The sequence below is a fragment of the Petromyzon marinus genome, chromosome 26, assembly GCF_048934315.1.
Source record: "Petromyzon marinus isolate PM22_M1 ecotype Great Lakes invasive population chromosome 26, UKy_Petmar_22M1.pri1.0, whole genome shotgun sequence".
NCBI lineage: Eukaryota > Metazoa > Chordata > Hyperoartia > Petromyzontiformes > Petromyzontidae > Petromyzon > Petromyzon marinus.
The window spans coordinates 4,534,921-4,549,613 of NC_133692.1; the positions used below are offsets into that span (position 1 = coordinate 4,534,921).

Genomic DNA, 14,693 nt, shown 5'->3' on the forward strand with positions numbered 1-14,693 from the left:
CAGCAGGGACCGACGGAGATTAGGCTGCACTTTGTTTTGCAAGGCATTGTTACAAGGCCGCCTTCTCGTCGCAACATTCGTGTGCGGTGAACCACCAACCCTCGCTGCTGCTGCTGCCGCTGCCTCCACGGCGCTGGATGTCACGAGCCACGTGCAGCGTAAGCCGCAGCCGCCACCACCACAGCATCTCCACGAGAACGGGGGGGGAGGATGTGAGTGGAGCGAGGCGACCTCGAAGACGCCTTGTGAGATGGCACAAGGAGGGAGCTGTTTTCTCCCCGGGTGTTTGTAATGAACCGACGAGCGCCGCTCGCAACACACCACCACAACAACGGCGCTCGCCTCTCCACACCATGGCTGTCGATGATGATGATGATGACAGTAAGCCTAAGCCTAACAGATAACTAGCCATTGGCACTAACCCCAGCCATAGCCACACTATCTAAGTAACCGCTCGTATTAGCTCTAGCCATAACCACACTAGCCAACGAGCCACTATCATTAGCCCTAGCTCGAACTATACTAGCTAACTAGACAGTGGTACTAGCCATAGCCACACTCACTAACTAGACACTGGTACTAGCCATAGCCATAGCCACACTCACTAACTATACACTGGTACTAGCCATAGCCATAGCCACACTAGCTAACTAGACAGTGGTACTAGCCATAGCCACACTCACTAACTGGACACTGGTACTAGCCATAGCCATAGCCACACTCACTAACTAGACACTGGTACTAGCCATAGCCATAGCCACACTAGCTAACTAGACAGTGGTACTAGCCATAGCCACACTCACTAACTAGACACTGGTACTAGCCATAGCCATAGCCACACTCACTAACTAGACACTGGTACTAGCCATAGCCACACTAGCTAACTAGACAGTGGTACTAGCCATAGCCACACTTACTAACTAGACACTGGTACTAGCCATAGCCATAGCCACACTCACTAACTAGACACTGGTACTAGCTCTAGCCATAACCACACTCACTAACTAGACACTGGTACTAGCCATAGCCACATTCACTAACTAGACACTGGTACTAGTCATAGCCATAGCCACACTCACTAACTAGACACTGGTACTAGCCATAGCCACACTAGCTAACTAGACACTGGTACTAGCCATAGCCATAGCCACACTCACTAACTAGCCCCGGTATTAGCCATAGCCATAGCCACACTAGCTAACTAGTCACTGGTACAGCCCTAGCCATAGCCACACTCGCTAACTAGACACTGGTACTAGCCATAGCCACACTCGCTAACTAGACACTGGCCCTAGCCATAGCCACACTCGTTAACTAGCCCCGGTATTAGCCCTAGCCATAGCCACACTAGTTCACTAGCCACTGGAATTAGCTCTAGCTTTACTCGCTAACTAGACACCGGTATTTGCTCTAACCATAAACCATCCCGCAAACTCCGATCATCCTCGCAGCAGCTTTTGGCTACTATCGAACAAAGACAGCGGTCACCGCATCGCGCGGCGCTTTCAGATGCCTTTCTGCGGCCGTCTGGAATGCTCTTCCTTCCGATATTAGGAAACCACCGGAGCTATGCATTTTAAATCCAGATTGAAAACGCATTTCTTGACAACTGCTTTTTGTATTTAGTTTGTTGTTCTTCCCCCACACCTCCGATGAGCACGGTTGGCTACGTACGGTGCGAAAGATGTTCAACGTACTGTACATCTCTTGTTTACAGGCCTGCAGAGCGAGTGGTGAAACATTCTACATTCCTATGGCGGGGAAGAGAGATTCCAAAAGACAACTGCCATTGACTTCCCCTAAATGTAGTACTCATTTTATTGACTTCGGAAGAAGTTAGGAATGATGGGGCTGAGTCAACACCCTTCCTCCAATCCCTCCCCCGCCAACGTCACCCAAACCATGGATTTAATTTCACAGTCTTCTGATGTGCGAGTTGCTCGCTCCGAAAACCCACAGCCTGTACCTCCTGTACCATTTACACAATCACAATTGGCGCACTCCTTGCTCCTTTTGTTGTCGTTGTTGCAGCTGTTGTTGTTGTTGTTGTTGTTTCCCTTCCCCGAGTTTAAAAGACGCGCGGTGTTTTCAGGCACCGGATTTGTTTTTGCGCGTGCGTGGTGCGCGCGTCCGTGCGTGCGTGGTGCGCGCGCGCGTGTGTAAGCCTCAAGTCAGCAGAAAAACAAAACAACTGAACAAAAAAACCGGCGGCCAGATCAATTTTATAAGAAAGCCACACAGTACATTAAGGCATTAAAGCGAGTGCCTTCCCGCTGTCCGTGGCCCGACATCGTCCGTTGACTTTTTCTGTGAAGGAATGAAGTGGGGGGGATGGGGGGGTGGGCTTTTACTTCGCTGTGTCAGCGAATTCGGATGCCAAAGCCGCCGTGGTCTCGCGCTCGTTTCCATTATCGGGCAAATGGGCGGAGTACTCACTACTACTACTACCACCACCATCAACCACCACCACCACCAACCACCACCAACTACCACCACCAACTACCACCACCAACCACCACCAACCACCACCAACTACCACCACCACCATCAACCACCACCACCACCACCAACCACCAACCACCACCACCAACCACCACCAACTACCACCACCAACCATCATCTACCACCACCAACCAACCACCACCACCACCAACCACCACCACCAACCACTCCACCACGAAACCGCACAACTGCATCACAACAATGCCACAACAGCATCACAACCGCGCGATCATCGCCCAACACACCACAACCACAACACCACAATCACACCATCCCAAAACCACCCCACAACCTCACGCAACCTCCGCCATGCCACAATCACACACAACCTGATCTCCACCGCCACAACCGCTCCACCAAGCACCCCACTTAACCGACAACCACGAACCACGGAGGCTCCGGCGAGGAGATTTCGGATGGTAGAAGGTAAAGGCGCAGCACTGCAATTGCTCGCCCACGCCACTGCTGGCGTAAGGGGCCTCCACTCGAGGGAGCCCTTAAGAGCCCCCCCCCCTCCCACTGGAGGGTGGATTTTGACGAAAATAAACACTCGGAGCGAGCAGTCCGCACTCTGCTCGGGGACCTCCCCTCCCACCAAGGCACCGACCCCCCCCCTCCCCCCATGAGCCGCTCGAGGCGTGGTGCAGCCTGCGACGTCTTGTGCCAGGGACCGCGAGTCGTTGGTAAAAGGCTTTCATCCGTTTTGTTCCTTTTGGCTAAATCGTGCGGCACATCGCCAGACCAATACGGTTTTGGCAGTTTCTTTCAACGTCATGCGAGCGTGATCACTTGAGTGACGTTTCCCAAAATTTAATTAATCATCATCATCATCATCAAATCTGTCAATTATGAGACCAAAAAACCCCCAGCGTAACAATGACAAACACCGACCAACCATCATCTGCCACGATCTCAACAGTATCATCTCGCTGCCAACTCGAATCTCGACTCCCCCTCCCCCCCCCCATTCTGGGATCGCGCTGCCGCTGCTGCCACAATCCTAGAATCTCACCAAGATCCGGAAGAACGCTGCTGCTGCTACTGATGCTGCGCGAACAGAGTGAATCCATGTGGTCTTTCAGAAAAAAAAGAAGGGAGACACAAAAAACCGCCTCGTTCGGGACCCAAACATCATTACACCTCCCTACTCGCTTCGAAACTCCTCCTCGGGGCGACCGGTATGACCATCGACCTCGTCAGAACATCACTAGCAGGTCGATGGGCACCACATCGCCTCCGTACGTGGCACGTTAAAGTCACAAGCAGCAATGGCCCGATCGTGGCCACGCAAGCCACACTATGGACTATAAATAAACCCCGCAGATACACCGACGTGCATATGTGCACATGGAGATGCATAGACGCCAGAGATCCATAGAGATATACAGAGACCCATAGAGATACGTAGTGTACATAGTCTCACAGAGATACAATGCGACGCTTTAAGACGCATTAAAGATAAGTCACAGTCGTGAGATTGTGGCCATGCAACACAAACTGTGCACCATACAGCAAGGCAGAATCAGAATATGTATTTCTACTGGAAGAATCCGATGAGCTATGAAGCTCTTTTTCACAGTTGCCCAGTAGGGGCGGGTCAGAACGTTACAACAAAACAACAATACAAACATACGTACGATTGGCGTGGAAAGTATAGCATAGGTAAGCAAATCGCTAAACAAATACAGTATATACAAAAGAAGCCAAACAATGTTTTGTATATATTCTAAAACCACCGTAGGCTGCGCTCCTTCAACGGAGGAGGAGAAGGAACAGCAAAACCACACGAACTCACTCTCCTGAAGCCCTCTCGTTGTGACCAGCAGCCACAGAAGACCTCCACGTCGACATTCAGCTCGTGAACGTTTGGCTGCCATCGTGCGCAAGGAAAAAACGGCGTGTAGGCCGTAAAACCACGCGTTCCAAGCAACAACAACAGCAGCAGCAACAACGCACAGGCACGTATCCACAAAACACTGAGCCTGTTTGCATTATGCAAAAAGCAATCAGCAGTTCCTGAAGAATCGCATTAACCTAACAAGACGAGACGACCACACCGCACATATTCAGGAAATACAGATGGATGTTTTTTTTTAGCATAATGCACGAAGGCTGAGTACTTTCATGGTTATCATCATCAGCAGCAGCTGCAGCAGCCGCTGTCTATCCACTGCTGGATGAAGCTTCCGCACATGACGTTTCAAACCCTCACGGCGCATTGGTGTGGGTGTGGGTGACATGGTGAGCGGCTCACCTGCATAGATCTCTGGGCCATAGACCGCGCTCACCACTGGGTTCAGCTTCCAACCTGCGGGTTACAGGACACGCGCAGTGTCATTCACACGAGCAACATAGAGGGGGGGGAGGGGTTCTCTACTGTCGAGTGTGCAGGCGGTACAACTGCACCGGGCTGTGGTGGCGGGACACGGGGGAGTGGGGGAGGGTAAAGAAGGAATGTGGGTGTGCACGTTAGAAGGTTTTAGGTCGACTCAGCCTCGAAAGAATACCCACTGCGGTGTGTAGTAAACATCGCCACTGGGGAGACAAAGGCGGCCGAGAGTGTTGTTGGCCACCCACCCCCTCGTGTGCCGTGCAGGCCTTAAAATAAACAAAGGAATTTGGGCCAAGCATCTCGCAATGTAGCAAGACCCTTTGGGCAATCCACTGCCGGGATGAGGGTCTCCTGCGGGGGAGGCGGGGCCGGTTATTTGACCATACTTCGCCACGCTGGTCCATCGCTGATTGGTGATTAACGAATGACTGGATGACTATTCTGTGCGATTGGTGACCCCTGAACACGACCTGCCCTGGTTACCTTGCGACTCCTCGGGACTCGGCTTATCAGCTCCGTCATGAGAGGCACACACGCGGATTAACCGGGCGGTGCAGGTGAATAACGCGAGTGATTCCCTATTATTCATCACCCCCGCGATGTATTTCCTAACTCCCGAGATGTTAAATCCCTCGCCTGGTGTACAAGGAGTCGTAGGTTCAATTCCGACGCCTGCCGCTGTATATTTGGAGTTTGCGTGTCTCTCTCTCCGCGGTCGCGTGGAATTTTCTCAGGGCCCTCCGTTTTTTTCGCTCCACGTTTATGATCAACAACATCACCACGCGTTTAGAGTCTTTGGCTGCTCTAAATTTCCACTTGATGATCAACCAACTTCGTCGAGCAATAATGTGTGGCCAGCCGCTTTATATAAAAAGAGCATATATAGCTCAGTGGGCCTTACCTGGTAAAATCATAAAAAAACAATAGTTTATAGTTTAGTACATCTCTGTGTGTTTCTTTGCGGCACGATGTCCGACGTTTCGCACAATTCACGCGCCAGGCGCGATGCTTCCACGGGAACTGAATGCAGTTGTCTCGCAAGGGCCGTGTACACGGCATGGCAGTGGTCGTCAGCTGTTCGCAGCTCAACAAGCGGTGCAATGCATTACAAGGCGGAGTGTCGAGAGGGAACAGCCCGCGGGGAAGGAGTCATCACAGAACTACTTCCGAGACGGATACCTTCGAGTAATCCTCGCACTCTCGCCTGCTCTGCAGAGACGAGAATTTGGTTGTCACGCAGGCGAGTCAGATTTGTGCCGCTGAAGAAGCTCCCGGCACTCGGCGCGAAACGTCAGACCACAGGGCCGAATGTAATGCCGCGGAGGAGTCGTTCACGGCGCCGCCGCGAGGAGCGAGGAGCCACGCAGTTCGCATTGGAGAGATTTGCCGCGCCTTGATCAGTGGGGTGAGGGAGGAGGGGAGGGGAGGGGTGGAGGGGGATTGCCGGCGAGGGACTCAGGGGAGGGTGAGACGTGGAGGCCACCAATTCTTCCACCCCACCCCCCACACTCAGGTGGAGGTAGCCCCCGGTCAGGGGTAGTGCCCTCCCCCAATGCCCCCACGCCACCCCATCCACCCCACCCCTCGCCCCCTTCCCCCCCCCCCACCCCCCGAGGGCGCCATAAATTTCCCGAGGGGGGAGGAATTATTAATTGCAAAATGTTAGATGATTTCTTGTGCCGAGGTGACTCACTTAACAACCCTTCTCATTACCAGACTCGCAGCCTCCCCCTGGGCGCGCCCCCTTGAATGTCCTCCACCCTGACCGCCCCCTCTCCCCCCCAGGAAGCAGCGCAACCCCCCCCCCCAACTCCCCCCCACCCTCACCACCACCCCACTACCCAAGCCCGCGATCCTCACGAACCTCTTCACATCCCACCCACAAAGCCCCCCCCACCCTCCCCTCGTTATTGATTTGGTCAGGACCGAGGGCTCGTCAGCCGAATCGACGGCTGCCCCTCGCCCCTCCCCCTTCCCCCCCCAACCCCTCCCACCCCGGTCCCGTCCCGACAGCCCTGCCATTAAGCCCATGCCGAGCTGATGAATTTCGCCCGCATTCAAAGCTCCATTAACGTCCCCTCAATTAGCTGGCGGGTTCGAGGGCTCGCGGCTGATCGATGGTGCGCCCCCCCCCCCCCTCCTGCGAGCTTCGCCATCTCTCAGCATCAGCCCTACAGGATCGGTGTGCCCCCCCCCCACCCCCGGTCTCCCACCCACCAACCCCCCCCCCCACACCTTCGCTGCTCCCACAACAATCGTCTCCTCCCTGGCCGCAGCAGCGGCGCATGATGCATCAGGCGCGCAGCAGCGCGGCACCGGCGGCTGTTGGCGGTCACGCAAATTACGCACGCGGGGACCGGGCAACGCGTGCCGCGGAATCAACCCTCGTCACAACACCGCCGCCGCCTCCTCCTCCTCTTTCTTCTACAACTTATCCACCTCCTCTTTCCCACTTCATCCTCCCCCCCCCGCCCCACCTTTCTTCACCTCCTCCTCCTCCGATTCTTCCTCCGCCTTATCCTCTTCCTACTCCCTCCGTCCGCACCCTCTCTCCTTTCCCCGCCCCCCATTTTCTAAGCCTTTCCCTCCCGTGTTTCCTCCTCTGCCTGAGCCTATTCCTCCTTTGCCTCATCCCCTTCATCATCACCGTCCTCACTCTCCCCCTCCTTCACCGCCCCCCTCCCTCCTCCTCCTCCGCCACACACACACACCACGGTTGTACATCGCGATGCTGCGGTGCTAGAACACAACTCCCGAAGACGCCCGCCAGCAGTGCACGGCGAAGGCTTGACGGGAGGAGTTGTTCAACGCGCAGGAAAAGCCCCACGCGGGAAAACCTCACTTGCATTGTGAAGGCAGTGTTGGATGTGAACGTGAGCCTCGAGGCACGGGGAAGGGATAGCGCTGTGGGGAAGAGGAGGGGGGTGGGGAAGTGGTGCGCATTGACCTCAGTGGCGCCAAAGTTATTGGCTTTGGCAAGTAAATGGACTCGTGGCATTTATCTCGAATATCAGAAAAGCGCGATTCCGGCTGGCAGAGAGAGAGAGAGCGCGAGGGTCGCGGGTCTGACGTCCGCGCCGCTCCCTCTAATTGCCGGCCACGTGTAACATTTAGAATTGTACACTAATTGGCGTTGTGTTGGGAACACGCACTCCAGTGGCTGCTGCCACGCGAATGCTGGAAGGGTGGTTGGCCGTGGAGACGTCGGGGATGCTGTGACATGATATCAAGATGAAGAAAAGGCTAAAGATACCACCCTGTCCCCTCCTCCGCTTGCTCCCGTCGCTCAGTGTAAGCATACACGGGCTTTTGTGGCAAGTGCTGTTAGCGATCGCCGATCAAAAGTCGGCACGGCACACGAGGTGGTCAGAACCACGTCGTTGTGTCTTCGACGGTGACGTTTACACACCGCACCATGGGCACATATTTTTTTTTATGGCTGAATCGTCCCTCGGGGAAGCGCCAGGGACAGTTTCAAATGTTCGGGACTGGTACCGGCCGCGGACGTGCAACGAATCCGGGTCGCTGGGTTCGTGGCGCAGTGCGCTAACCATCACACCGCCGCTCCCCACGTGGACGTACAGAGAGCAACCAGAGAGAGAGAGAAAACTATCGTTTGAAGAGCTGCGAGCTACAAATAATTCCAAAGTACATTCAGAACTATCCCGGGTGTCTTGTTCAATATTTAAACTGGTGTTTTTTTTACGATACCCGACGCGCGTGTTTGTTCGCCAACGGAGGGAGTTTCAAAGCGCGCGGCGCGAACGCCGTTCAGCGAGGAGAATCCGGGAGAAGGTAACAGCAGCACGGGTCGTGTGAAATACAAACCAAAGGGCTCGTATCGTCTGCCATCAAAAGCCTCGACCGGGACTAAACGACCGGCGAACTCCTTTTCATCCATCGTAGCTTCACAACAACAACAACATCAACCAGTGCCGCGTATTGTATGCGGGGCCAATTTACGAGCAGTCTCTGTGTAAATAAGACCAGTGCAACGCGTGCCACGCGCGCAACTCAGCGCAGACGCTGGCGGTATGCACGCAATCTTCCTGCAATCCACCACTATGGAGGCAGCAGCGAGGGGTTGGTTGATCACCGCGCTCGATGTAACGTCGTGTTGCTAGACTCCCTTGCCCGTGGGCATCGAAGAGGAGCCGTGCCTTACGTATGCCGGCAGAATGCGGCACAGCGACGCGCGCACTGAAGTCACCTGTTCATTCTGCGCGGGATATAGTGCTGCGCCCTCGCATGCGTCGCCTTTTCCCGGGCCCTCCGGTCTCTTAGCCACGTGTGTGATGAACGCTCGTCACGAACTGGCTGAAAACATCTTAATATGTAGAGAACTGCAGAGCAATTGTTGGTGGTGCCGGATCACCGCTTGGCAGCCTTTCAGCTTGGTCTGTGGTTCCTACTTAGCGATTGCGAGATGGAATCTGCATGAAGGACGCTATATATAAATACATTCTATGTTATCTTCGCTCGTGGGTAGGCGCAGAGGCGCCCGGGTAGAGATTTACCCTCAACCGATGTTCTTAGAGATTTGGGAGATTCGTCGCTCGAGCGAAAACACCCTCTTAGATACAACCCTTTTCGGTTCGCCACGATGTCTGACGTTTCGGTTCCACGCTCTGTTTTCAGTTGCCACGACACTACCGCTCAGACACTCGCTCAGCTACTCGCCCACCCACCCACTGAGTCGACTCACCCACCTACTCACTCGGTCAACTCACCCACCGACCCAAAAATTTGACTAACCCACCAACTCACTTAATCGACTCTACCACCCACTCACTCAATCGACTCATCCACCCACTCACTCAATCGACTCACCCACCCACCCACTCAATCGACTCACCCACCCACTCACTCAATCGACTCATCCACCCACTCACTTAATCGACTCACCCACCCACCCACTCAATCGACTCACCCACCCACTCACTTAATCGACTCACCATACTGCAGGTCACCTCCCTCTGCGTCTTCATTCGCAATCATCTCCTTTTTAGAATCCCCTCCCATCGCCTCTTTTCCCAAGAACCACAATCCTCGCCTCCACTCAAGAAGCCGTATCAGCTATCCCCTGTTACACCTCCCATCGTGCTGGATGATGCTGGACGTTTGGCGTTTTAGGCCTCTGGCCTTGTGCTTAGCAGCCGTAATTATCAACAGTCTGGCGCAGGGGTCACAGGTCAAGGGGGGTGAAGGGTGGGTAAGGCTGAGGGGGGTTACGCCAGTAGGAGGAAGTTGTAATGATGGGCTTTGTTCAAATGTCACTGCCTTAATTTTAACTTCCATCTGTACGGGGATTGAGTGTTACTCCCTCTCACACGAGTGGGTTTTCTCCGGAAACCCCAGTGTCCTCCCACATGTGTACAGCCACTCGTGAATGGAGTTGGCCAAAATATCCCAATAGAGGACCATAGATCTTGGACAACTGTTGGCGCGGATTCTGGATGTCTCTCTCCAGCACTTGCCTGTGGTTTTCCCACGTCTCTGTATCATTTTATATTGCTCTCGCTGAATCATTCATTCCTTCTTCTAATCACTCTCTCTTAATAATTCATTATCCCACTGAATCATTAATTCTCCTTCTGAATCATTCATTTTTTCTCTGAATCATTCTCTCGCTGAATTTATTCATTCTCCCTCTGGACCGTTCATTCTTTCTCTGAATCATTCTCTCTATGAATCATTAATTCTCTTTCTGAATTATTCATTCTCTCGCTGAATCATTCTCTCTGAATCATTAATTCGTTCCATTAATCATTCTCTCGCCTCTCACCATATGAAGGAAGAATACCTGCGTGATTTTCACATTCTGAATCATTATTAATGGAACCTTTGCTGAAAACCCCCGTTCTTAAGTAATGCATGTATCAAAGCTTTCGCAACTCTGCAAACTGTCTCCTTAAACAGTGCTAATTTGTCCCGTAGAGGCACGGGATGTGTGTTCACAGATCCCACTAAACACCAGGGCTATCCCCAGTGGGAGAGGAGTGCGAAAATAACTAATAATTATACTACTTGTTTTATAAAAAAAAGATGCAGATGTAGCAATCACTGCTGCGCCAATGAGCAACGTTGAGATTGCTTCGTAGTGGCGTGAGATTGGGGTTGGGTGGCACGGGCGGTGGTTGTGAGGTTTTTCCGGTTCAGTGTCCTACAGCGGACCGCGTGACACACGGAGCGAGACCCACGGCGTTTCATGGGCTGCTCTCGCGAATGACACCAACATGACGCGCGGTTGAACAGGACACACCCGCTGCTGGTGAGACGTACAGTGAGGGAAAAAAGTATTTGATCCCCTGCTGATTTTGTACGTTTGCCCACTGACAAAGAAATGATCAGTCTATAATTTTAATGGTAGGTTTATTTGAACAGTGAGAGACAGAATTACAACAAAAACATCCAGAAAAACGCATGTCAAAAATGTTATGAATTGATAAGCATTTTAATGAGGGAAAAAAAGTATTTGACCCCTCTGGAAAACATGACTTAGTACTTGGTGGCAAAACCCTTGTTGGCAATCACAGAGGTCAGACGTTTATTGTAGATGGCCACCAGGTTTGCACACATCTCAGGAGGGATTTTGTCCCACTCCTCTTTGCAGATCTTCTCCAAGTCATTAAGCTTTCGAGGCTGACGTTTGGCAACTCGAACCTTCAGCTCCCTCCACAGATTTTCTATGAGATTAAGGTCTGGAGACTGGCTAGGCCACTCCAGGACCTTAATGTGCTTCTTCTTGAGCCACTCCTTTTTTGCATTGGCCGTGTGTTTTAGGTGAAGTTGTCCTGTCCCCTTAGAAGAAAAACATCCCCAAAGCATAATGTTTCCACCTCCATGTTTGACGGTGGGGATGGTGTTCTTGGGGTCATAGGCAGCATTCCTCCTCCTCCAAACACGGCGAGTTGAGTTGATGCCAAAGAGCTCCATTTTGGTCTCATCTGACCACAACACTTTCACCCAGTTGTCCTCTGAATCATTCAAATGTTCATTGGCAAACTTCAGACGGACATGTATATGTGCTTCCTTGAGCAGGGGGACCTTGCGGGCGCTGCAGGATTTCAGTCCTTCACGGTGTAGTGTGTTACCAATTGTTTTCTTGGTGACTATGGTCCCAGCTGCCTTGAGATCATTGACAAGATCCTCCCGTGTAGTACTGGGCTGATTCCTCACCGTTTTCATGATCATTGCAACTCCACGAGGTGAGATCTTGCATGGAGCCCCAGGCCGAGGGAGATTGACAGTTCTTTTGTGTTTCTTCCATTTGCGAATAATCATACCAACTGTTGTCACCTTCTCACCAAGCTGCTTGGCAATGGTCTTGTAGCCCATTCCAGCCTTGTGTAGGTCTACAATCTTGTCCCTGACATCCTTGGAGAGCTCTTTGGTCTTGGCCATGGTGGAGAGTTTGTAATCTGATTGATTTATTGCTTCTGTGGATAGGAGTCTTTTATACAGGTAACAAGCTGAGATTAGGAGCACTCCCTTTAAGAGTATGCTCCTCATCTCAGCTCGTCACCTGTATAAAATACACCTGGGAGCCAGAAATCTTTCTTATTGAGAGGGGGTCAAATACTTATTTCCCTCATTAAAATGCAAATCAATTTACAACATTTTTGCCATGCGTTTTTCTGGATTGTGTTGTTATTCTGTCTCTCACTGTTCAAATAAACGCACCATTCAAATTATAGACTGATCATTTCTTTGTCAGTGGGCAAACGTACAAAATCAGCAGGGGATCAAATACTTTTTTCCCTCACTGTAACATTTTAGACATGCGTTTTTCTGGATTTTGTTGTTATTCTGTCTCTCACTGTTCAAATAAACCTACCATTAAAATTATAGACTGATCATTTTTTTGTCACTGGGCAAACGTAGAAAATCAGCAGGGGATCAAATACTTTTTTCCCTCACTGTAACATTTTGACACGTGTTTTTCTGGATTTTTTTGTTGTTATTCTGTATCTCACTGTTCAAATAAACCTAACATTAAAATAATAGACTGATCATTTCTTTGTCAGTGGGCAAACGTACAAAATCAGCAGGGGATCAAATACTTTTTTCCCTCACTGTAACATTTTTGACATGCGTTTTTCTGGATTTTGTTGTTGTTATTCTGTCTCTCACTGTTCAAATAAACCTACCATTAAAATTATAGACTGATCATTTCTTTGTCAGTGGGCAAACGTTCAAAATCAGCAGGGGATCAAATACTTTTTCCCTCACTGTATACACCCTGGTCATTATCCGTTTACACGTCCAAGTTAACTTATATCAGCTCAAGCCTCTCTTAAACCACGTGACTTCTGTGTGCTGTTCCATGCAACCTTGAGGCCCCCGTGTAGCCTCTTCCACCTTCATCCTGACCTCTCCTGACCCCTCTACTCCCGTTTCTCCGTTCCTTTCCCATCCTTCCCATCTTACTCCCAATGCTTTCACATCCTTCCCATCTTACTCCCCATGCTTCCCATCCTTCCCATCTTACTCCCCATGCTTTCACACCCTTCCCATATTACTCCCCATGCTTTGCCATCCTTCCCATCTTACTCCCCATGTTTTCACACCCTTCCCATCTCACTCCCCATGCTTTCTCATCCTTCCCATATTACTCCCCATGCTTTCCCATCCTTCCCATATTACTCCCCATGCTTCCCATCCTTCCCATCTCACTCCCCATGCTTTCCCATCCTTCCCATATTACTCCCCATGCTTTCCCATCCTTCCCATATTACTCCCCATGCTTCCCATCCTTCCCATCTCACTCCCCATGCTTTGCCATCCTTCCCATCTCACTCCCCATGCTTTCTCATCCTTCCCATCTTACTCCCCATGCTTTCCCATCCTTCCCATGTTACTCCCCATGCTTCCCATCCTTCCCATATTACTCTCCATACTTTTGCATCCTTCCCATCTTACTCCCCATGCTTTCACATCCTTCCCATCTCACTCCCCATGCTTTCCCATCCTTCCCATCTTGATTCCCATGCTTTCTCATCGCTCGTACCCCTTTACCCATTACATTTTATTTCTCCCCCCCGCCCCCCCCCCCCCATTGCATTTATGTCCTTGACTCGACGCCACATTCCCCACGGTGGTGCCACCGGTACAACGTTTTACGACTGAAATAGTCTCTTTCATATTTCTCGAACTTTTCTGCAACGCTCAGTCGACAAATAGTCTGCTGTAACCGACTTACGCTCCGGAGAACGTGATTGACGTTTGTGCAATTCCTGCTGTTTCGTCGGTGTACTTTATTGTTGATGCACCGTGGTGGCGAGATGTTAACTACCTCGCCTGATATGCAGGAGGTTCGTGCGTTCGATCCCGACTCTGACGCATGTTTTATTTGGAGTTTGCGTGTCTCTCTCTCCGTGGTTTCGTGGATTTATTCTCCAGTTCCTCCGGGTTTTCCCTCCACATTTAGAATCAACATCACGTGTTCACAAGATTCGGCTGATATAAATTTCCACGCGATAAGCAACTTCGTTGAGCTATCCTTTGTTGCTAGGTACCAGTGGGGCTTACCTGGTCAAATAAAAATTAGTCAAATTAAAAATAGTAGTTAAATAGTTGTATTATTTGGTATTCATTTTCGTTTTTGCTGCTGCCATTACTTGTGTTGATTCAGGTCGCTCTTGCGAAACGAGACTCCATCCTGGTCTTTGGAGTTCTCACATTGCTGGAACTAAACCAACTTGAACCTTGAACCACCGTGAGACTGTGAAAGTCGTAGCCGGCGCTGACGCTGCCTGCCTGCACGAACCCAGCTCGGGGCACGGAACCCGCCAAGTCCGGAGAGCCGATCGGGATCACGCGCTCAGCGCTCATTAAGTTTCAACGCGGTTGGAACAGT

At 51.4% G+C, this 14,693-nt stretch overlaps 1 protein-coding gene across 8 annotated transcripts in view; it reads right to left on the bottom strand.

Annotated features, from left to right (window-relative positions):
- LOC116946199 (RNA binding protein fox-1 homolog 1-like) overlaps positions 1-14,693 on the bottom strand; it is a 191,884-nt gene that overhangs the window by 35,887 nt on the left and 141,304 nt on the right. For all 8 annotated transcript variants that reach the window (XM_032961166.2, XM_032961168.2, XM_076069888.1 and 5 more), the window contains exon 7: positions 4,757-4,810. In XM_032961166.2, coding sequence (XP_032817057.2) covers positions 4,757-4,810 — 54 coding nt within the window. The remainder of the gene's footprint in view (positions 1-4,756; positions 4,811-14,693) is intronic.